The sequence below is a fragment of the Phoenix dactylifera genome, chromosome 12 (genome assembly GCF_051530095.1).
Source record: "Phoenix dactylifera cultivar Ajwa chromosome 12, Ajwa_hap1_PhDact_Kaust_v1.1, whole genome shotgun sequence".
Lineage (NCBI taxonomy): Eukaryota > Viridiplantae > Streptophyta > Magnoliopsida > Arecales > Arecaceae > Phoenix > Phoenix dactylifera.
In genome coordinates this window covers 17,091,784-17,115,956 of record NC_143201.1, presented here as the reverse complement: position 1 = coordinate 17,115,956, position 24,173 = coordinate 17,091,784, and the positions used below count along the sequence as shown (strand labels likewise).

General features: G+C 35.3%; 1 protein-coding gene across 7 annotated transcripts in view; it reads right to left on the bottom strand.

Moving 5' to 3' along the window:
• The window catches only part of EMB2458 (FtsH extracellular protease family), a 34,063-nt gene that overhangs the window by 7,928 nt on the left and 1,962 nt on the right, over positions 1 to 24,173 (bottom strand). For 2 of the 7 annotated variants that reach the window (XM_008804026.5, XM_008804027.5), the window contains exons 2-15: positions 20,477 to 20,948; positions 19,765 to 19,965; positions 19,288 to 19,581; positions 18,871 to 19,140; positions 18,279 to 18,368; positions 18,042 to 18,173; positions 16,925 to 17,098; positions 16,257 to 16,378; positions 13,785 to 13,986; positions 12,472 to 12,600; positions 7,379 to 7,561; positions 3,333 to 3,452; positions 1,693 to 1,878; positions 1,494 to 1,568 (exon numbers count right to left, since the gene is read on the bottom strand). In XM_008804026.5, coding sequence (XP_008802248.1) covers positions 1,494 to 1,568; positions 1,693 to 1,878; positions 3,333 to 3,452; positions 7,379 to 7,561; positions 12,472 to 12,600; positions 13,785 to 13,986; positions 16,257 to 16,378; positions 16,925 to 17,098; positions 18,042 to 18,173; positions 18,279 to 18,368; positions 18,871 to 19,140; positions 19,288 to 19,581; positions 19,765 to 19,965; positions 20,477 to 20,948 — 2,650 coding nt within the window. Of the gene's footprint in view, positions 1 to 1,493; positions 1,569 to 1,692; positions 1,879 to 3,332; positions 3,453 to 5,556; positions 5,724 to 7,378; positions 7,562 to 12,471; positions 12,601 to 13,784; positions 13,987 to 16,256; positions 16,379 to 16,924; positions 17,099 to 18,041; positions 18,174 to 18,278; positions 18,369 to 18,870; positions 19,141 to 19,287; positions 19,582 to 19,764; positions 19,966 to 20,476; positions 20,949 to 22,904; positions 23,061 to 23,138; positions 23,339 to 24,173 lie in introns of those variants that run through there. The other 5 variants (XM_088708673.1, XM_088708674.1, XM_088708675.1 and 2 more) reach the window with 5 other exon arrangements.

Sequence of the window (24,173 nt, the reverse complement as noted above, 5' to 3'; positions counted from 1 at the left end):
TTGATTAAAGATAATTTTATGAAAAAAATACTACGTATCTTGGAAAACAATGTATATTTATCTAACACCATATATATAATTTTTTGGAAATCATTTCAAAATAATTTCAAAAAATCAAAATAATCATGGAAATAAATTTCACTTGAGGCTTTGACCGAATATGTGTAACATAGAAAAAAATCAACCCATGTAGAGGTATCTTCCTTGGGTTGATTTACTTACAATGATCTTGGGCCAAAGCTTAGGTACAACACAAGCAGGCCCAAATTGCAAGCATTATTGTCCAAAATTTTGATAGCATGTGCACATAACTAGTGTCAACATGCTATGGATTTTTCCCAAAATTCATTACTTAGTATTATCAAAATTATGAGAATTAATTCAAAAAAGATCAAAAAAATAATTCTGGTAGGTTATAGATCAGACACTTCTCAACAATATATCCAAAAATCAACTAAAACAAACACCCTTTTCTTAGAGTTACTTTTTGACTTCACACGATTTTTTGGTGTATGCTTTTGGGGATCAACCCAAAACCCCAAATTAACATGATTTTCATGAGCATAATCCGATGATTAAAAATGTTCTGAACTCAATTTTAAAAGAGTTACCTTTAGTTTAAACTAAATTACAAAGGTTCAGATTTTTGAAGAAATCTTTGAAAATAAGTGTAGAGGCACTCTTACCTAGCTCGAAGTAACTTTTAAATTGAAAAATTGCTAATATGAAGGAAATCCAATGCAAATATGAGCACCACATTATCGTTTCTCCATGTTCTCCTCATTTCCATTATTGAATGGTGGAAAGAGAGGACAAAGACCCGTTAAGACATGCAAGAGATACCTAGTCATACTGCTTAGTTCGAGGCTGACTCGTGGAGTCAATTCAGATGCTATTTGGTCAATTTTTGCCTGAGCCAAGCATTTAATGTACCAATATGGATGCTTAAGTATGAGGTGTGAACTAAGCAGTTTTTGAATTGTTGATTCTATCCACCACAATATGTTTGGCTGAGGATAAAACAAAGGCAGAAAATGATGCTTCAACACAGAACATGAAAAGCTGACAATCATATACGAAATAGCTTTGGAAAAACCATCAACACTCCATGCTTTACATATTTTGTTATCTTTGCATGAATCATGAAGTTTTATGCATGGCCTTAGCCACCGGTTGGCGGGCATGATACATAATATGCCAATAGCACTTGACACCAGCACAATACCTGCTCTATGCCAATAATTGGCATGATCTGTGCCTGTGTGCCAAGCACCAGCAATGGAATGACATGGCATGGTACTAACCGTATCACTACCAGGCCGACATGCCACCAGCACATTATACTTCAAAATATATTCCATAGCAAAACTATATATGAAACATAAAGCATGCTGATCCATGAAAATATTGGAGACACAAAAAAAAGGCAGTGCTGAGTGTGTTTTCATAGATCTATATGGATGGAACTTGGGCCTTCAGGAATTGGTAAATACTGCTTTGCTACTAATGTAAATGGCAGGGCTGTCATCAGGACCCCATCCATATTGAATCACCATCCGAGTAGCTATCTGTAGATAACAATCATATAATAGAGGAAAAAAGATCATAAGTCCAACAAAAAAAATGTTCAAAAGGGAGAAAATGAATTTAGTACTAGCTTTTGCAACCAAAAGTACAAAAAATGTAACATACCTCTTGTGCTTGCTTGAGCTCAGATGAGGACAAGAAATTTTCTTCCCCAAAAGGAAGAAGCATTTGAGATGCAATATATGAACCAAAGCAAAAGACAAGCTTCTTTTCAAGGTATGACCTTGATTCCAAATTTCCATTTGCAGAGCCTTTGTTTTTTGCCTTTGTAATCTTTGTACATCCAATTCCCTAAAAAAAGAAAGGATAAAAGTCATCATTCTTTCCATCTGACAAACATTTCTTGATAGAAGTAGAGAACTTCAACCAACATAGCAGGAACTTGGAAGCTAGAACTCAAGTGCAGCCGGCATAAGGTGTATCAGAACAATATATGCCTTGCCATGTTGTAACATGACAAAACGATAAATATAATAAATAAATAAAGGATATTTGGCTTCATGACAAGCACTGCCAAGTCACATCAACAGTATTCAACTGGCCCGGGTTGATATGGGCCAACACACCTAGATATCTGACACCAACCTAGTGCCAGATGCCAACATCGGCCTGACAAGCTGCATGCTAGCGAGCAAGGATTGGCATATACTGGTACTTGAAACCAGGGTTGAATATGCACAAACATAGAAATGATACCAAACAAATAGTAGGTTTTGTATATGCACTAAATAATTTGTTTAATATATAGGAAGAGCTAACTTTCTATGCAGATACAGGGTGAGTCTGATCTAAATTATTGGAATATGTTTCATCAATGAAATAAATACATTTCTGACTCCTCCTCACAAATCCAAACATACTTGATGTTTGGCTTAAATTTAAATTTCTAAATTAAGAATGTTATATTCAATGCTGTGGATGACATAATAGACATTACACAATCTGACCAAAGCCACTGTAACAAATTAGAAAAGAACTCCGAGGAAAAGATGACTTCCTGGATAGATCGCCAGTTGAACAGTTTTGAAATTTGATTAGGTAACATTAATTGTGCTTGAATAAGTATCAATAACTCTGGCTTATCCCACATAACTGCAAGAAGGCTAAAGCTGAGTCATCAATCAGCTTCTTCTAGCAGCACAGCGGGCATAGGAGAATCCTCAGTTGGCCTTTTGAAAGAATTAGTCTTAGAAATAAATTGTTATACAGAGAATTAGATATTTAGATCAAATACATTTCAGCAGATATTAATGTTCGACAAAAATCATTCAATATTTTAGCCTTCCATGTAAATGTCTGGTGGATTAATAGCACTAAATTCTGTCTATGCAATAAAAGTACAGAACACACATAGAAATGCTAAAATGATGACAAGAAATAAATCACACAGCTACATATAATTTCTTGCTGTTAAGGAATTAGTTAACCATAGACTGCTTCGCAAGATAATTATATAAACTCAGTAAATATATTAACAATTTGTACAAAATCGAGACAATTAACTAAACTCATAACTCATATGTTGTTATATGCCAAAATCGTTGACAAGGTTTGATCAAAACTTTGTTTGGAGGTTTAAATTTTTCTTTAGTGTAAGTATATTAAAACTATTTACAGGACCAATATTTGTGTTTTGACGCTACATAATTCCTTGCTATGAACAATCAACTCTCGCTAAGATCACTGCTTAAATGAATAATACCAAAAGTTTGATCAGGACAAGAAAGGTATAAACCAAGACAAACCTCCCAAGCAGCTGGCTCCAGCCATATATTATCAACAGCATCAAAATTTGGCAGAAGAAGCGCAATAAGAGCACGACCAGCAGCCCAGACAGCATGTGGAAATTTTGTCTCCCTTGTCCACTGACAATCATTAAAAAAAAAGCATAAAAGCACAAAGTTAAGAAAAACATATATAGAGATATATAGATATACAGACACACATGCATATATACACATATATATCCCAAAAGACTTCGACAGCAGCTTAACCTAATATATATCACTGTGACTGCATGGGATTTGCTGGGACATAGGTAGATCCAAGCAACTAGTTACAAATGTAGTTCACTGACATGTATATAATAGTCGATATACAGCTGCCTAGTTAGCATCTTAAATTATGAACAAAACTTTAATCCTATGTACAAATCCCCCATCTCAACCCACAACAAAAAGAAAAAGTATAGTTTCTGTCCATTTGACCAAATAAATATGCTCATTACTACACATAACGCAAGAATCCACAGGATGAGGTTCAGCTATTCTGTAAATTACAGGCAAAAAGTTATTAATACATACCAGAATCAGGAAAATTTATTGGAAGAGATGTTAAAGTTAATACACACTGCCACTTTTTTTGATAGAAGAAAATCTAAGCTTTCATGGTCTACATGCCAGATTATAATCTCAGAATTGATTTTGTTTTTATAAAAAGAGTTTTCTTCCATGATGCAGAAATAGTAAATTATAGGGAAATATGATTGCCATAAAAATGCAACAAAAAAGGGGGAAAAAGCTTCAAGCATACAAACTGAACTGCAAAAATATTTATGACAAACTCATTCAATTAATACACTAAAAACACATGGAGTGACAAGAAATAAATGTACTCACCCATCTGATATGGCTAAAGTTCTTTAAAAGTACTCAGAAAACAAATATGAGCATTAAACAGCATGATGAATTTAGAGGCATAGCCATGATGTTATTTTGGTTATACTAAAAATTGAGATACAGATAAAAGAAATTCGACCAAACACCATTTTAGCTAATAAAAAGGCCGTCAGTGTAATCAGATTTATGTTATTTCATATTGTTTGATTCCAAATAAAACAAAATGAGTTGAAATGTATATGGTCCATTGAATCAGGATCGCAAGTTTGGATGTGAAATAAATTTGTGATCCTGCCTGATTTAGCCTAAAACACAAGTAATCTATGTTATATAAAAAAATATTTTATGTTATATAAAAAGATATTTTATGTTTCATAAATTCTTGTTGGACCACTGACCATATGATGGTGGCCATCTAAACTAGTCCAACATTTCAGGCCATGCTAGTATGGCCCTTGCAAGTATAACTGGGCTAGATGTACAGTCAGATCTGAAGTGACCCTGTAGTACAATTACAAGTCACTCACTGGTCAAGAGCTGGAAGTTCAATCTACCAGATTTACGTGGAATGATACACAATCCTGTAAAATGATCCATAACTTCAATGCTACAATACACTTCTTTAGACACAGGTCGATTTCAACTACGTTTTACAAATTATAACTAGCCTATAGAAATCTAGGATCCCAAAATGTCCTACATATCTAAGGTTCTTTGGGACATGTGCACTGCATAAATTTTTAAGTATTTTCACATGCAACGATATTCCTATGCCATTGCATAATCTCAAAATTCATAACAAAAAACTAAAGGGGACAAGTAAATATCTACAAATTATCAACAAATTGTAGTTGTCATATGCATGTTGCTGCGAACCTAAGAAGCTCATGTATGGGTAACAATATTGAAAGCTTTATGATAAAGGGACACATTAATTGCTAAGTTTAATTTGGTGTAAAATGATGACATTTTTCTTAGTTGTGAGTCCAGTCTATACATCACAACTTCCAACTCTGAATGAGGGGGAAAAAGGACCAAAAATAATTTCAGTCATGGAGAAGAGCCAGAATTTTTTAGTACAAACAAGGCTGTTCAGAATGGACAACAAAGATTGATAAAAGGGAAGGCACAAACTATACCGCTTTATGTCATACACCAGTAATTATTATCTAATACACATCAATACAAGCAACATACACGACAATATAGGGCCAATTCAGATGATACAAAAGTATACAGTATACACTCTTGTGTTGTGCTGATAACCAACTGGCACAAATTATATATTAGATAAAATACGACAATATAGGGCCACTCAGATGATACTAAAGTATGTAGTCTTGTGATGTGCTGATAACCAACTGGCATAAATTATATAATAAATAAAATGCATTTGGCATGCATTTTAATCATTGCTTGTAGTAGTGCATAAATAAGACTAGAGTTTGTTGGTTACCTTAACTAAGCAATAAGGTTAATGAGTAGAAAATGACAGGCTCTATGCCCAATGCAAATATCCTGAACAGACAGATAAAATTACAGTTTAATTTGAGATTCTGAAGTACAAGACAGTGTTTAGAGTTTAATTTAGTGAAATTAATTTGCCTAAACTTGAACAGGCACCTTCTTTCGGTGGATTGCGATAACTTCCAATTGTTAAGAAAACAATTAGATTTATACATGAGCTTGAAGTAGCTAGATCTTAGATGAATCTTCTTGAAAAATTTATCTTACTAAAGGAGTTCATTCTCCAGCTATTCTAGCATGGAATCCACCATGCCAAGATAAGAATGGTATCAGCCTCTTCAATATGGAATAGTTTGCTCAAGGAAAGAGCTTATACTGGGGCTTTATGATGAACATATAGCCAATGCATAACAAGCCATTAAAAAAAGAACAGAAACTTTCAGTTTTGTTAACCTAATGGCAGATTCCAAGAGCTTGTACGTTTTCTACTTCATTATATGATGTCCGTTGATCAAACAAACATAACCCGTAGGTTCAGCTTTCACTATAGGAATGCAGACATCACATAATGAACACGATATGACCTCAGCACTACTCAAGTCTAGACAGGATGAATATTTGTATGCAGGACAGTTTACTAAACGAGTTGCAGCAAATTTAAAATTTGAATCAATTTGTCCTTTCATATTAGAGAAAAACCATAAAAACAGACCATATAAAGAAACAAATCAAGAGGTTCACCATTTTACAGTAGGAGAAAATCAAGAGCGTATCATAGCCATGTTTTCAATAATACTTCATCATAATGACCATGACAGATCACTATGAATGACGTTCACAAAACCACTTCAGTTTTATTTATTAGTTGCTCTGCAAACACCAGACATAATATTCATTATTATATTTAATGCTTGGACGGTTATATCTGCACCTGATAAGCTTACCTAAATAACAAATTCAAAATACTGTTAAAAACAAATACTTCAATATAAGGGCTAACAAGTAGCAATGAAATATGGGTATAAGAGAAGTTTACACAAAATGGGGCATGGAAAAAAAAAATCATTTGCATTGTAGCTCTTCAGAGTTGAATTCTTATCTTTAAAAGGTTCGCCATGTCGGTACCGGACCCCGTACCGGAGTGTCGGCACGGCATGGTACGGTATAGAAACTTTTTGGCATACCGAGTTTCGGTATACCACCTATACCGGGTACTGGTACCGAACTGGTACGGTACGGTACGCTCCGTATCGTCTGGCTTGGGCCAGTACGGCGTACCATGGGTGTGATCATAAATAAAGAAGCATATCATATCAGGCTGCAAATGGATACGTAGATAATTGTCAACTTGTGATTTTATACTATAATAAAATTCACCAGATCACCAAATAAAATATTAACATTTACGGTTAGCTACTATGCTAATAACTTGATGGTTGTAAATGAATAGTGCAATATGCAAAGCTTTGTGGTGGCCTAACAAGACATCTCCAATAACCAAAACAAAGCAGGAAATGAAGAATCTGCAATGTGTAGAAAAAATGCCTAAAGTCACACATGTATAGTCTACTAAACGTAACATGTAATAGAAGGTAAGCAATAATGTAAAATAGAACTGGAAATACTGGAAATATAAAGACTAATTGTCTAATGCAATTTATACATAGAATGAAAAGACACGTTTATATTCCAGTATTGTAGCTTACATCAAGCGGGGGGCTCAAAAGTTCAATCCCATTGCTTATCTGCCCATAAGGTTCCATTAGATCAACGACTGATTGTATATCTTCCCTTGTTAGTGTCAATCCAAGATGATTAACCAGACTTTTGCTTATCCCCTTAATAAGTTTTGTTCGTCTCAACCATTTAGGAATAGTATCACTCAGAGTCTGCAAGAAAATCACAACTGAATGATGAGTCATATAAAAGATGTGACCTAGAATAAATCATGCAACACTTCATAGTCAAATAAGATGACAATGTGACCGAAATTAAAAATAATACATAAGAATATATTCAGTATTAAATATGATCCCAAAGACCGGGTTCTACATAAATAGCTTCAATTACATACATATAACACAGGAGTTTATACCAAAATCAACAATAGGCACACATATTGCTGGCAGAAACATCAAATTATTTGTAGAACCTTTTACTCCACCAATAGAAAAGGATGCGATAGGTATTGTCACAGGCCTCTTGTACTTAAAAAAAAAAATAAAGATGTGTGTAACATTGAAATATAAACCGTCTATCCATGTGTTAAGTGCTGAATAATACTGAAACATGTGCTGTGCCTTGGAGAATAATTTATAAGACTTTCCTACCAGACTTTTGGATTTAACAATGTTTGTCAAAATAAAATTTATAAGATTAAAGATTTAAGAAATAGCCTTGCATTTCAAAGTTAAAATTTTGACCCAATGCTAAAAATCTATAGCTTGCAATAAAACTGAGAATCCAACTTTTAATTCCTAAGGAATTTGAGTTTTTGAGTACCATTATTTAACTCTTTTTTTTTCTTTTTTTTTTATTCTTTTTTTTTTTGGGGGGGGGGGGGGGGGGCACCTTCCTTATTTACATATGATGTCGTAAGTAAATGTAAATAGAAATGAAAATAAAATGAAAACAAGGACATTTACTTGACTTAAATAAGTGTTGTTTTGGTATCTTTACCAGCTAAGGGAGTGTTTGGTGTTGCTTCTCCTCTATAGAAAGAAAAACTAGAAGCTTGGTTTTCTAACCTCTCCTAAAAGTGCTCTGTTGACATTTTCTTCTGGTAGAATCACTTCTCAGATAATGTTACTAAACAATTATTTTGCTAGGAAGTGCCTTTTTTGCTTAAAAGAAACAAAAGCAATTTTTAAGAGATACCAGACGCACCTTAAGTCCTCACCTGCATGACTTCCTACTTAGGCAACCAACATAAGTAGGTGATACATCTAGTAGGCCGCAGTTCTTAGCGAACCTAACTTACCTCTAAATAAAGGCAATGGCAAAAAGGATCGGCTAAGAAAGAGGAGTGAACAGGAAAGAGAGTGGGAAGAGGAACTTAGACAAGCGGTTAAGGATTCTATTGGCCATTTAAGGTAAGTAACTTCAATTTTTTTGGAATTAAGGTGATGGTTTGTGAGTCTTTCAGCTTCTTTCAAGTTCATGTGCGTCCCAACCTATGTTACCTGGTTTGTTAGTTGGCTCAACATGGGTTTAGATTTGTCATTTGCGATTTGCTGGCTACTAATGAATCCAATATGATAGGGGTAGGATTAGAAAATTATATTTTAAAATTCTAATATATATTCAATTATTAATTAATTTTGATTAGAATAGTAGCTCATGGAATTTGACATAGTAATATAAATTTGATGAAGGAAAAAAAAGAATCACGCAGCCAATAATCCATAATATATTAAAAATAAATTATTTGGATTATGTATATGCAGCCATTAATTTTATATAGGACTTACATAGTTTGTGACGTAACTTTTTGTTTGAGCTTATAAGTTCTCTTCCCTGTTTTCCATGTTTCTGCTTGACCAACAGCTTCCCCAATAGGCCAGCTTTGGTTGGCTTCCTCATTGTTTTGATCAAAGTATGCCGAACCGATATCAATAGGTGTACCAGTCGCCTACCGAACCAGCAATAGCACGCGCACGGCGCACTGTGGACAATGCCACAGCATGTTGTGGCATTTAAATGCCATAAAGCGCCCGAAGGCGTACTGGTGCCACCGCTCCGGTTCCCACCGGTGCGCCCTTCGTATCGCTCAATTCCGGCCCCATAGGGGCTGAAACCGTTTTCCACCGCTATACCGGACCGGTCTAGTACGGGCTAAACCGGCCAGTACAGGCTGAACCGGCCGATACAGGCCCGTTCAGCATACCTTAGTATCAACCAATACTGCAACATTTAGGATTGTATTAGCCAAAATGAATTAACCTTTTCTAGTATAGGCCAAAAGAGTCCAATATGAATTTTGTATGAGTCATGAAGTTTGCACTGTATTATGAATGCTGCATTATAGCACAAATCATATCCGTAAATATTGCTCTTTGATGGCAGTAAAGCAAGGTTTGAAAATTCGGTTTCAATTTCGATTTTGGTTAGGCTTGTAGAGTTTCTATTTCAATGGTTTCAAAAGTTTTGCTCAAAGTTTTGGCATTATGGCCAAAAGATTGAAAAAAATTCCAAATAATTGGAAAAATATAAGAAAAACAAAAAAAAGCCAAAAATCTATTATCTAACATTTTAGAGTATTTTATGTAATATAGGTTATTTGTTTGTGTAGTATTGACAATCTTAGGCTGATGCTAGTATTGCATATGAGTGAAACTATACTATCAATTTTGTCATGAACACTATATATAACATATATAACTTTCTTCTTGAACTTTGAATGCTTAAAAGATCATTTTATTTACCAATTCTAAAGCCTTCTAGTGTCATGTGCATTCAGTTTCTTTATTTTCTAGTAGAATTCATAAATACATTGAATACTAAGAACTTTAAAGTTAAGTGGCTATTTGATTATTTCTATGTAGTTAAAGAATGTTACTTCTTTATATTAAAAATTTGTAACCTCTTTGAAATGTCTCTTACTTAGTTGTCCAAATTAGCCTTTGTAATATTCTACAATAGCGATCTCTTTTGGGCACCTCAGTCAATTAATGTTAAATTCATTATCTGTCTCATCTTTTAACTTAAAGAAAATGAGAGAAAAATCATCAAAAATTAATATTATATAGTCTACATACTCAAATACAGAAATGACCCCATTATAATTGTAAACATCAACATAATACTTAAAAGAAGCATTTATAGCTAGTTTCAATCAGTTTTGACTGAAACTGACAGAAACTGACTGAAACCCAAAACTCAAGACCTCACTTAGAAGTAGAATATTGTAGAAACTGGGAACTGAGAGCCAAGTCTAAGTGAAAAATTCTTGCTAACAAGGAATTCTTGCTATAACTACATTTTCTTACAGCAATTTGAGCTCTTTAAATCTTCAAACTATCTAGCATTTCATCTGGTTCCCAAATGTATAACCAGCTTTCCATTGGACATACTATTAAAGCTATTAAAGCTCTGCATTATGCTATCTCCGTGGTTTTTGGACCATTATGCTAGCAATGGCTAGCACTATTACTTATGTTCCCCCATAGTGTATGATATATGCTTCACATCTTGCCAGCACTAATATTCAAAATGATAAAATAGTAAAACATTCCATACTGCATATCAGGATGCTAGTAATCTATCAACCATGCATTTACTTCTACAAAAAGTTCCTACATAAACACATACAGCTGATCAACTCAAAAAAATTAGTAAATGCTTCCTATAATATGCACAAGTACACAAACAACCTGAAGTTAACAAAACTATATTTATTTACAAAATAAGAGAAAGTTACATTGCACAAATGCAAAAAGATGCACATTGCAATCTCACAACTGCAAATTATGCAGCTCAACTTACAGAGGTAGCCCAAGTTTACTATTTGTTATCAACAACATTACAATGCTTTAAAAAAACAAAATTATCACATCCTATATACACCAAGAACAAATGCATCATATGACAAAAAGATAAAAACAACAAATCACAACAACTCATAAATGACTTCACACAGGACTGAAAATGAATCCTTACAAGGAATATAAGGTTCTTGGAGATCAGAAAAGATTAAAATTGAACAAGACAAGGGTGGCTTGAATACTATGTCAACTTTTCCAATTAAAAAAAAGAATGAGGAATCAAAAGTATAGAGAGAAAAAAAAAGCTAATATTTATCACTCAAGCAAGAGACGAAGCAACTGCTTCAAATTTAGGTCATCACCTGAATATGACCATGCATTAGGTAGAATACTTTTTATCACTTACAATGTAATATACATTGATATGCAAATAATATGTTAAGATTCGTCAATAATGAAGTTCTAAATTTTTGAATTTATTAATAATTCGGGAATCTTTACAATAGGAAATGATTGGGAGAAATTGATCATATGGTTATAACCGGGGATTATAATTAGAAAGAGATTCTTCTCCTGCAGAACTAGATAGGAACACTGGTTGCCAACACTCCTACGAGGATGAAACAATTAAGGCCTGTTTGGCTATTTCTACATGATTGAGCTGAAAATCATTTAGGATTTGTAGACTGGGCCATCCATTTAAGCATGGCCCTGTATCAACCAAACTCCACCCAGCCCAAATCCTGTGGAAAGAAAAAAAAAAGATCTCCATAGGTCTTTTTCTTCTTCCCGCAGCCCAAAAGCTAGAATCTGGGCTGGGTTTGGACAGGTTCTTGGAAAATGGAAGCTAGATGGGCCACAAGCCTGATTCCTGTAGGATTTTTAGCCCAATCCTGTAGGAATATCCAAACATACCCTTAGAAGTTTTCTATTCTTTCCCATCCCAAAAAAGAAAGTCCTTGGAAATGTAACAGAAAACTTATGATACTCCATGACTCGATAACATCGATTAAGCTAGTTAATTACCATAAGTCCTCCTATAATTTCATGCTTTAGAAAGCAAAAAAAGAGCAAAAAAACTAACATCGGTTTTATGCTGATTCCAATTGTTTCTCCATAGGGAGGTAAAAACTATATGGAGGCACATAATCATAAATCCATGATATTTAGTTGTTATCTTTCTCAATAATATGTTTACAAAGCTCTGGTGCTCGTGAGAAAGAAGCAAATGGCAAAAAAATTGTCAGTTTTGGCATTAACTAACTTTTTATGAAAATAAATTAGAGATAGTAGTAAGACAACTAAAAATTTCATACCGCAAACCAGCTGCAATAGCACATTAACTCATCAGTGTCAAGAAACTTGTTCCGAAAAGCACTACCTTCCAGTGCCAAAGGAACAAGTTTTAATTCTATAGGCCTCAGCAAAGCCGTCTTCTCAGCAACCTGGAAAGGAGAACATAAATTGATTCTTTAAAAGTTGAAAACAGAACTCAGGGTAAAATGATGACAAACAAAAGAAACAACCAAGGTTTCACTAGCGAAGCATGTTTCAGTTTAAGTATGGAATCATTCTTGCTTCCATCAACATTTTTGGCATCTATGGTATGAGAGTAATGGAGTCGCGGTATTTTATGGACTTGCAGAATTAACATTATATGTTATTGATCAATCCATTTTACCAGTTCTATCAATAAATGATAGAGAGGGTGCAAATAAAAATCAAGGATAGCATTTCACCTAATAAAATAATATCAGTATTGCAGTACATAATCATGTAGAGACATGTAACAGTATATCAAAATATGATAGTCGGACATTTTTGCAAGATGAAGCTAATACATTTCGCAATAAAGTAGAGGACTGGGTTCCAGCCATAAAGGGAAGAGAATGCCAATTATAAATTTATAAGAGTAATAATATTATAGCATGAGAAGCACCAGAGTTAGATAATGTAAATATCTCAGAACATGCATCTTACTAAAACCCTTCTGATAGAATTCCAGTGTTTGTGCAAATAAGTAAGATTATTCAATAATACAAATGAAATTTATTTCAGTTACTTGTTTAATGAAATACATATTCTGATCCTCGCCCACCAAGCAATGATCAGAAGAAACAGAAACAAAGTGAGTCCATCATTGCAACTAGAATACATTTATTGGTCCCACTGCCATATGGAGAGGCTGAGGATGAAATTGGAAAAGGAGGCCTGTTTCAATTTGCTTCACAGTATCAAGGAAAGTTATTAATTTGTCCAGCCATAGTCATCCAAAGTCACAAGACAATATCCTCATGCAACCATAAGACACCGCCTATAATGGTAATACTGTTACAGGGTTTAAACATTCAACCATTGTTTTCATTCCAATATGTAACCTAACTCATTATGCAGTCAGTATAGGCACCCAGGGTGCCTAGATAGTCAGGGTCCCTACCGAGGACTGCCAAGCCGTGGTCAGGGATCCCTACCGAGGACCACCCAGCCATCTTGACACACTTGTGCATGATTCCCTCCCCCCAACAAAAGAGAGTTATGAAGTCTGAAGCGCAGTTGAAAAACTATGAAATTATAAGTGCAAAAACAGACAAATTACAAACAAAAGCATCAAGGACTTAAGTGATTGTACCTTTTTCCAATCTACAAAATCAGTTAATCCATCATCCATTGTTTCTTTCGCTGCTAGGCGCAATATTTTTTCCCTTTCCAGTTGAGTTGGCCGTTGAAGATGCAATACCCTATCCATCCGACCGGGTCTTTGCAAGGCCTCATCAATTTGTTTAAGATTTCTAGTGGTAGCCATTAAAACAACTCCATCTTGTTTCTCAAACCTGTGAAAGAAGTACCTTGTAGGCTATAAAGAGTGTCTACTACCGTGGCACAATGATAATAAAAAGTAAAATGATTTGACACTCAAAAATAGACCATTAATAAAGGACCTATGTGAAAGATAAAACTTGCAATCTTCTTTAGTATAAAAGTATTTATTTTACAATCATAAACACACACATGATGATGTAAGTAATGCTTTTGGGAAGGAGTACTATTTTGGGAAGAAGTTTTTGCAATTAATTGATTTTGTCAAAGTACTTGTGAGGTAAGTAATGCTTCACTTTTCCAGATTTATCGGCAAATTGTACGATTATGATATTAATCAATCACAGATCATATTATTTCATGATGCATGAATTTGATGCCTACCACCCTCCTCTCACCCTCTCCCTCCCCCCCTCTCTCTTCCTCTCTCCCGTTCTTCCTCTCCTCCACCCTCTCTGTCGTGTCAGAATGTGCTCCGCCAGCCTCCGCCGGTCTTCTCCTTCTCTCTCCCTCCCTTCTCTCCCTTCTCTCTCTGTCTGTTTCTCTCTCTCATTCTCCCTCGCCCCCTCTACTGTGTCGGTACGGGCTTGGCACGAAACGGCAGAAGGGTCGTACCGAACTGTGCCACCAGTTTCGGCATAGCAATTCTTGCTCTCAGTCTATATTAAGGACCCCGCTAATGGGGGCATTGCCGTAAGAAGTTATTCTGCAAGAAGATGCATGACATATCGTAAGCGGATGCGCAATTCTGAAGGACTTTGTTGTAAGATGATGCATGGCATGCCACAAGAAAATGCACGATATCATGACCCTGTCACAAGAAAAATATAGTCATAGCTCATAGTTGACGAGATAAAACTTGATTGTTTGAAAAAATTTGGATTTATGAATGAAATTTGAAATTGAGAAAGATTGAATTTGGCATGCATAATATCTTAATAATGCCGCATATCTAGATTTGATTTTGAACAGATGAATTCCATATGCTTATTTTCAATACATTATTATTATTTTATTGTCTGATTTATCTAGTTAAAGTGTTCATTGCTTACTGGGTTGTCTAGCTCATTATTCTATATTTTACTGTTTTTACATATCTTGAGAACTAAGCTAGCACAAGGATACATTTCAGGAGAGTGATTAGAAGCAGAACTTTGATCTATTTATTTTAGTCTAGAATTTTATTAAAGTTTGATGTAAGATCTTTTGAATATCGTTGAATTTTATAAGATATTAAAGTTTGAATTTTGGGTATTTAAATTTTCTAATTTACTTAGTTGATTTTTTATTCCGCTACTTGATTTATGATATCATGATAAGATACTTTGCATGCTTATGGCAAGAGTTCCCTATGAGTATGCGGCGATTGCCGCGACCCCGGCTCACGATCTCGTGTCGAAGGCATGACATTTTCATTTCACTTTCTAATAGATTATTTTAAATTAAAATAAGAACTAAATTGGGTTGTAAGTTTATTAGATCTAATAGTAGGGATCTTGATTCATGACATGCTTGCCATCCATCAAATGCTCCCTCTTAACTAAACCACGCATATTGTACCTATCTAGACCAATATGAACCCTAAATCCTGACACCACCCTCTTTCCTTGTCCTCATAAGCCCATCCCAATTAGTCCATCACCTTGACCTTTTTCACCTCTTATCTTGTCCGTGCACCACAAGCACTCCTATCTTGCTTTGGACTCCTCCAACCAGCCATGTCAAAGATCATTGGCTTGATACATCCCACCATCAAACCACTTCCTCTCCATTAGAAGGGCCACACTGCGCCCCCACCCCCCCAACCCCCGCGTGCCTCTCTCTCTATCCCTTGCATATGAGGCACAAATTGCATACCCCCATGACACAAGTACATCAGGCTACTTAGCAGAGTCCAAGTGCTGTGGCATAGACTGTCATCCACCTTTGAAGGAGCTCACTATCCCAAAAGCATGGTCTTAAGCAATTGCATCGCTCTTTTCTGCCATTGCAGCTATCCTTAGGTATCATAAGACTCTCCTCAATTGAAATAAAAGAAAAGAGCAAGATCACACTTCTATATTTGGCTGGTCAAGCAAGCCAGAATAAGTAGATTATATATCACCAAGTATGGTGATCAGCAAGAATTAACACTAGACGAGTAAAATATATCATCACTTCAAACTTCGTTAAACTTGAATGGAATATTCAATGTAAATAAACAGTTAATCAAAAACCACTAATATAGAATTACAAAAATCAGCAATGCAATAAATACTAAGACCAAAAATAAGGTGATCGTTACCCATCAAGTTCCACAAGAAGTTGATTAATGAATGCCTCGTGGTCTTGCTTTTTAGTGTGAATAAATTGGCCACGAACACCAGCAAAGAGATCAAAATCCTCGACGAAAATAATTACTGGTGCCTATACAATCAAGTTTACAACAATTCCAAAAATTAGCAAGAAATGTATGGAGTTTAAAAGTGATCATGGATAAGGATTTTAGAAATATGAGAAAAAGTAAAATTTTGTGAAGAATCTCATGTTAAAAGGAAACTACAGTATTAAGTACAAAAAAAAATATGATACTACAAATATTCAAGAGAGGCAAAATAAATAAAGTTATCTTAGAAGAGTATAATGTAATATTTAAGACTAATTCCATGACATTATTACATCAAGTGATCCACTAAAAGCCTTTTGAGGTTCATTGTCTTGAAAAGTATATTATCACGATACCAGAAAATGAATACTAGATTATACTTTAGCTATGATATGCATGATATTGAAATTGCCATTAACAAGATTATACTAGATTCTCTAAGCAGCATTTATGAGTGAGTTCTCATCAGGTATAAATATCGTCATTTTCATCTTTTATTTGATTTTTTTAAATACTGTCCTTTATAAGATGTAAAATAAAAGAAAAGGGCTGACTAATAATAGTCAACCGAGAACTGAAAGTACAACCAGATCCCTTGCTGTCTGGAACAACTCTCTAACATTTGATGCACTTTGACCAACCCATAGTCCTGCTTCAAGCTGACGAGCTTTGACCTCAACAAGAGGAACTTTGGCTTCTGCAGCTATCGCCAATGCAAGGGACGTCTTCCCTGTTCCTCTCTCACCAACAATAAGAACTCCCTGCAATTTCAATTATTATCCATCTTCAGTGAATCAACAATAGCAATTATTAGGCCCATACATTTTAGAATTGTAAGAGACGTCTACAAGAATATATTGCATGCAGAACAAAAGCATTTCATAGAACATATATGTATGCATATGTGTGCCCATAAAACAAGCAGGGTGCGTGTGTGTGTGTGTGTGTGTGTATTTGTGTGTGTGTCTACAAAAAACAAGCAATGTCTAGCAAGACATGGTTTGAAGTATAAGAGCATCCATGATGAATCATAGGAAATAGATTGTGTACCATGAACATACATACTAATATTGCACAACCTATTATCCATCAGTTTTAATACAGATGTTTTTCATCAGGCCCAATGTTTTCAACAATGTATTTTTGCAGAGAAATTCTTAATAATGCATTTTTTATCTTAAATTGCCGTCCGAAGTTTTTATATGGTGCCAAATGATTGTTTCAGTGTCTACAAAAAAAAAATGCATATTCTAGTATATTCATTATGGAGGTAAGCTTATAGATATCCAGCATGTATATTTGACCATATGGAAAATAGAAGAAAATGTCTGAAATGTAGTCTATTAGTAGAAATATTCACTAAGAGAAAGGAATAGCACATGAAGTGTACTTAGGACATTTCATCAAAAAAAAGAAGTGCACTTGGGACATACATTTAACAACAAGCAAATTAACCATATGAGTGTTGTCATGATCTATTGTTTGCTGCATGTCTTAAGAAGTGGCCTGCTAATGATCAATTTCATGGTCCCTACAATGTTAGTTTGCATCTAGAATATGTGAATGAAGTGCACTCAAATTTTATCAAAAACTTTTTAAAAATACAACCACCTAACATGAGCATTGCATAATTGACAATTTGTAGTAAAATCTAAAAATACAAAATAGTTAATTGACTAAAAAAACTCAATGACATGATCATACCCTGGGTGCACGAGCTCCCTTTTCTTGAAAAGCAGTAGGATTTTGTAAACATGTCACAATGTCATCGATTTCCTCTCTCATAGAGTCAATACTAGCAAAATCATCCAATCGTATTGGTGGATTCTTTACCCTCTGCAAATAGAACAATCACAAATACACGATACCAAAAATGAAGATTATTCTAGTGCAGATCAAGCAAAGTCAAAACATATGACATTTTGCTTGATTAATCCACACCTTCATCTGATCAAATGCAGACCTTATTGGATCAACCCCCTCCTTTTTCCTTCGAAGCCTTCTATATAACTTGTATTTGAAATAAGCTTTCTGGGAATACAAAAGCCAAAATAAGTATGTTCACATTCACCAATATTATTTTGGGAAAAAAACAAATTGGCAATGAAAAAGATGATGATGATGGTGATGAATGCGATAAGTCAGAGGTATGCAAATGGCTTCAATCTGAAGATCTCAACTATTCCATGCTATTTTCCTTTTAAGACAATATTGCAGCTTTCTTTATCTTCAGTTGTTTTACCCTTCATTCTACATGTTACTGTGATTTAAGGTCTTATATATCATCACGCATTAAAGAATTCACATGTCAATCTTTATACATAAAATAAAATACGAATATTTCTAGCAAAGAATTCAGAGAGATAAATGGTATAAAGAATAGAATACTAATGACTTTAGCATACAATTCACTCAAGCCAGCAAAATCGTTATATAGGAAGTATCCAAGATCTAACAAATACTTTATTTTGGCAATTAGTGATTTGATTAACCTGAAATTGAAAAGGTGAGATTGGTAATCACAAAGGCATACCACTCTCCGTAACTTCCGCAGGTTTGGATCTCTACGAAAAGGTCCATAACCTAAAAGCCTTGGAATCTTTCGCTTAAAAAACCTTAGCACATTAAACAAAACGAACCCAAATATGGTGCTCCTTATTAAAAACCAAAGGTACCACTGAATGTTGTCTGTCTTCCTGGCCTTGTAATTCATTTCTGCCTCAGACTGCCATTTCAAGTACCATGTTGTGCCAACAGCTTGATACACTTCTTCAGGCCATGCCATTCCTAAGCTCATTCTTACCTGATACAAAAGATAATGTTACAATATAATTTACAGTTCTATTATCATGAGGCACCAGACAAAGTGCCCTGTTTATTGACCCTATTTATCAATCAAAAATGAGGCCTAATATAGAAGAAAAAATGGCAAAGTTGTTCCTGCTACTACCGGCTTTGGAATAATAAGCTCCACAATTGGAAAACCTATCGTGACCATTACATCATCGGTGATATTTTTCGTCTTGGAGAGAACCCAATCTTTAACATAGGATACAACACCTGACTTCCATAATCCCACTAAACACTGTGATATTATCCTTGTTATCAAGAGAAGCTGTTGACGGATATCTAATTCAGATAAAGGAATCCACATCAAATGAACAGCAGTTGGAATGCCAGATGCTAGCATTTTAACATAAAGACCATCAAATCCCCCAAAGTCTTCAAAAAGCAGGTCAAATTCCTGCATTCAATTTAGAGATTCAGATAGATTTTAAAAAATAATAATGATAAAGCAAGAAACATAAATGACGTGATAAAAAATGCGTCCTAGTTTCATAGGGCATTTTCACTTAAACAAGTAATTAGAGAATAGAGGAGCAAAAAAAAAAAAAAAAAACTTTGCATGATAAACAATTTGACTAACCTTGATATCAACATAATATTCCTTATCATCACCTTTAAGTGTAAGATACATAGCAGCCCAGTCATGCCTAATACGAGCACCTCCAACTAATTTCTTGGAGATGGCATAAGGTACAGCTACTGGATCCATTTCCCATATATTTCTTTCATCATTGTACCACGTTTTAGTCATCACTCTCTCCCGATCCAGAAGGATACGCTCCTGCAACAAAAATATTAAACAAATCACATAAAATACAATTAGTGGCAGCAAAAGACCTGCAGCATGACATGACCTAACATCTAAAGGAACTACAGCATGAAACCCCTGCAAAAACCAGAAGGTCTGGTATAAGATTACCTAGCAACAAAACTATGGGTGAATGAAATAACAAACATAGACGGATAAATAAAGTAAGTGGAATAAGTTTGTAAAATAAATAATAGGTATGCATAAGCCTACCCGCAGTCTCCATTTAACCATTATAATTACTTTGTCAGCAGTCACCATTTGATGATTGCATATCCAGACTCGATATTATGTTTGCAAGATGTTATGTTGCTAACTACCATGAAATTAATGAAGAACAGGAAAAAAACAACTTGACATTCAGCAATTGGCCCTATATCCATCCATACAATTGTTTATTTCGGTTTCGCAAGAAAAACAGTTGGCATGAGGACTGTCAATTTTTAGTTATCTCAATATATGCTCAATTCGACAAAATGGTTACCTGTCTTTGAGCCATGTACTGCCTACCATAGTCGATATTCTCCAGTATCTCTCTTTTCAAGTTGACTTTTGCTTCCTCACGCCACTTCTTCCATCCATGAAACAAGTGAAGGCTGACAGCTTTAGGAGGTACAACTTCTTTTGGGCCAAACATCCACTTCAACTCCATATCAGGAAAACCCTTCAGCACCTCTTCTTCTGATGTTCTCACAAGAAAATGCTTTTCATCCCCAAATTTTTTTAGCTTTTGTCTTAACTGAGTCTCAAGATTCCTTTGCATCTGCTTGGACTCTTTAAGAACTCGCCTTATATTAACAGCAAAACTTTGAGTACTAGTATCTGGATAAATTTCAGAATTTTCGGCTTCCAAAACTTTTGGCAGTAACATCTGCTCCCAATATTCATTACGGGCGGTTTCTAGATCTTTCTGGATATCACGTCTGGAAAGCCTAGTGGGGAAGCTCTTCAACTTACTGCAACAATAAATATTTTAGCACTTAATGAGAAAGTGGGGTGTAATAGTGTTTTTTTTAGCATAATAGTATTTTCTTAAGAAAAAAAACAATGGAAATATAGCAGTTAAGGGAACGCTAAAATAACTTATAGTATCTTCCTTTGAAACAAAGCCTAAAAAAATGGTTATCAAATATAAGCATTTTGCAAATAAAACTTATACAACACATAACTCCAATAACATATTCTTCTAAGATATTTGTAACAATATATTTAACCAATACAAGTTTATATACCTCTATATCTGTCAATGTATCAGGACATACACATGCATCATTTTCTATGCTTGTGACTTCATATAAAAGTAAACATTATGCTTCATAGTGCTATAGCAGATGGCAAACTTGATGCTCACATAAAAATATCCGCATGCTTTTTTAGAATATATAAACAGGGCTTGGTGTAGTTTTATACTAACAGTTATCTACGTACTTTAATATTTTCTTCATTTTCCTCTGGCCCACCCAAATCTCCTTATCATCATTTGCACCAAACAGTTATGAATGATCTATGGTGTCATACTGCCAAGGCATCAACCATTGGGCAGTCTACTTCTATCGACAACCAACTGAAGAAATGACCCTTTCTACCAGTTAATACTAATATATAACATCACAGGTCTTAACACATAGCATCCCCCTTTCATTAATTGGTGGCTGTAGCAATTAACAGGAACGGAGAAGAAGGGTTTGGCTGTAACATGTAACCCTCTCTTCATCTCTTTGACTTGGGATAAAAATGTTCTCTTTTGCTTGAGATAAGATAAGTAGAGACAAAGAAGCTTTTCTTTTTTACCCTCTTTTAGCGGACAAGCCCCCTTCCTGGTCTCTCCACTATATAACCCAATAACCCAATGGCCCAGTATAACTCTAGACCACTCTACTCCACCTAAAAGACCAAATAGTTACATGCAAACCATTATAGTAGAGCAGTAGGATGTCAAGACTAAGGGAAATGTATAAAGCAGCCAAAGCCATAATGCTACTCAACATTACAGTGAATCTCAGCTACAACCCAAGGAGGTGGTAGCATATGTTCAAACTAGAACAATGTGATGTAAGGTGATCAACTGCTTCATGGCCTTTTTAGACCTCTCATCTTCACCTTCAAGTTTGTGAACTGCTACCTCATAGTGACCAAGGATATTGCTACGCCCATCATAGTGCTAGTCCTTGCTATACAAGGTGTAATAATATGGAGAGATACACTGGCTTCTCAATCCACATGCACCAATTCTTAAATTGTTAGCTTCCCACTGGGCAACATGATGTACAAGCAAGGTATGTTGTGCTGGCTCGAATCAGACAGTACGAAGCGTACCATACCGATTCGGTATTTATATCCGGTACGAGTGACGTACCAACACTCAGTATACTAAAAAACATTCGTACCGTACCATATCGACACTGTGCTAGTGTGGCACCGGTATGGAGCCCAGTACCAAGATGGCGAATCTTATGTACAAGGGATGCCATGGGATTCGTTGTGCGGATGTCAGCCATGCAATCGATCATGCAACTCATGTTGCTACTTTTCATATTCAAGTGGCGAAGGAAGAAAGCAACTATAGATAATAATAGTGACCACTAGTGGCAGTGACAATATTGGTGCTCTTGCTTTGTTAGTGAAGCCACCATTGGAGAAAGATGTGGGGATGGCAAGCAAGCTATCACACTAGTCAACGATGAAGGTTGTGTGGCTCAAGCTCGCATGCAAAGTTAAACTCATACGTGAACATCTTTAATATCACATGAACTTCTATAGCAAATTGGTTTCCATGAAACTTTGGTCTCATGTATTGCAACATCATAGCTATGTTATACATGATAATATCATAGCTATACCATACTTCATTGTATAAGAGTATTTGTACTTTGGCATTAAACTATTTATACTTCGATATGGACTACCCATACTTTGGTCGAGCACAAGCTTGAGCCATAACTTTACTAGCAACCAACAATAAGGCCAGCTCACCAATGTTCCTTTCCACATCATTTAACGATGATGACTCAACCAACATCACTACCAGCCATAGTCGTCGCCAACACCTTGCTTGCCACCTTACTCAACAAAGCAAGAATAGAATGAATGCAGGACAAATGATAGTTCATATAACTGGCAATGGCACCAAGAGATCCTACAACAACCTTCTGTGCATTGCTTTAACCAGCAAGATGCCAACATTTAGTTAGTAAATAAGAGTGGAGAGTGCAAAGTCAGTAATTGACCGCTGATACTACTACTCTTCGCCCATGCAGATAGGACTAGAGCCACACTGAGCTTGGAGATGGTGTTCAGCATTGTGAAGTGGTAGTTCATCCCAAAGGGTCCAACATGGAGCATGAACCTGAAGGACAAGAAAGCAAGGATGAAGAAGGCCACAAGGTGATTGTTTTTCTTGCATTACTCTTGAATCATAGTTAAGCCTGACTACAACATAGAAGTGACAGCATGGCCACAACCACCTTATATATATACCCTCAGGCCTCAACCATCAATCATCATCCTTTCTCTCTTCTAACATGGACAACTAAAGTGCAGAATGGGCTATAACAAGTCAACCTATCGCATTTGTATGATGGTGTCTTTCTAAATGTCGTAGACAACAATTCTATCATGCTCGGCATTATTGCAGAAATAACAATAATGATGATGACCTTTATGCTCACAAGCCGTATTTCAGCAGTGGTCATTCAAAAATATAAGTGTATAGAAATTTCTATAGATAATGTGATACTGGACAGGTTATGAATTTATATCGTACTTTAGTTGATAGTTTGATACTACTTAATGACATCCAATACCCATATCTCTTAAATCATCATGAATATATCCAGGACTCAAGTCCTGGTGGGATGTCCTGTGGGACACCAGGATGGTGTACCATCCCAAGTGTCAGGACAAAACTGTCCATCTATTGTTCCAGCATCTTGATCAGCACATCTTGGGGCATCTCTGTCCAAAAGTGTCGGGACGAGGTGGCACAGTGGCACGTCCCGTTCCATGAAAAAACCGGGACAACCCTGCCCCACGAGATTTAAAACATTGACATATATACACGGTTTATATCTATATACATATATATTACATTATTCAAAAGGCATTGCTTTTTCTTAACTTGTATGTCTTATTTTTTAAAAAAATGTTTTCAGATTATTACAGAAAATCCCATTACATTTGAA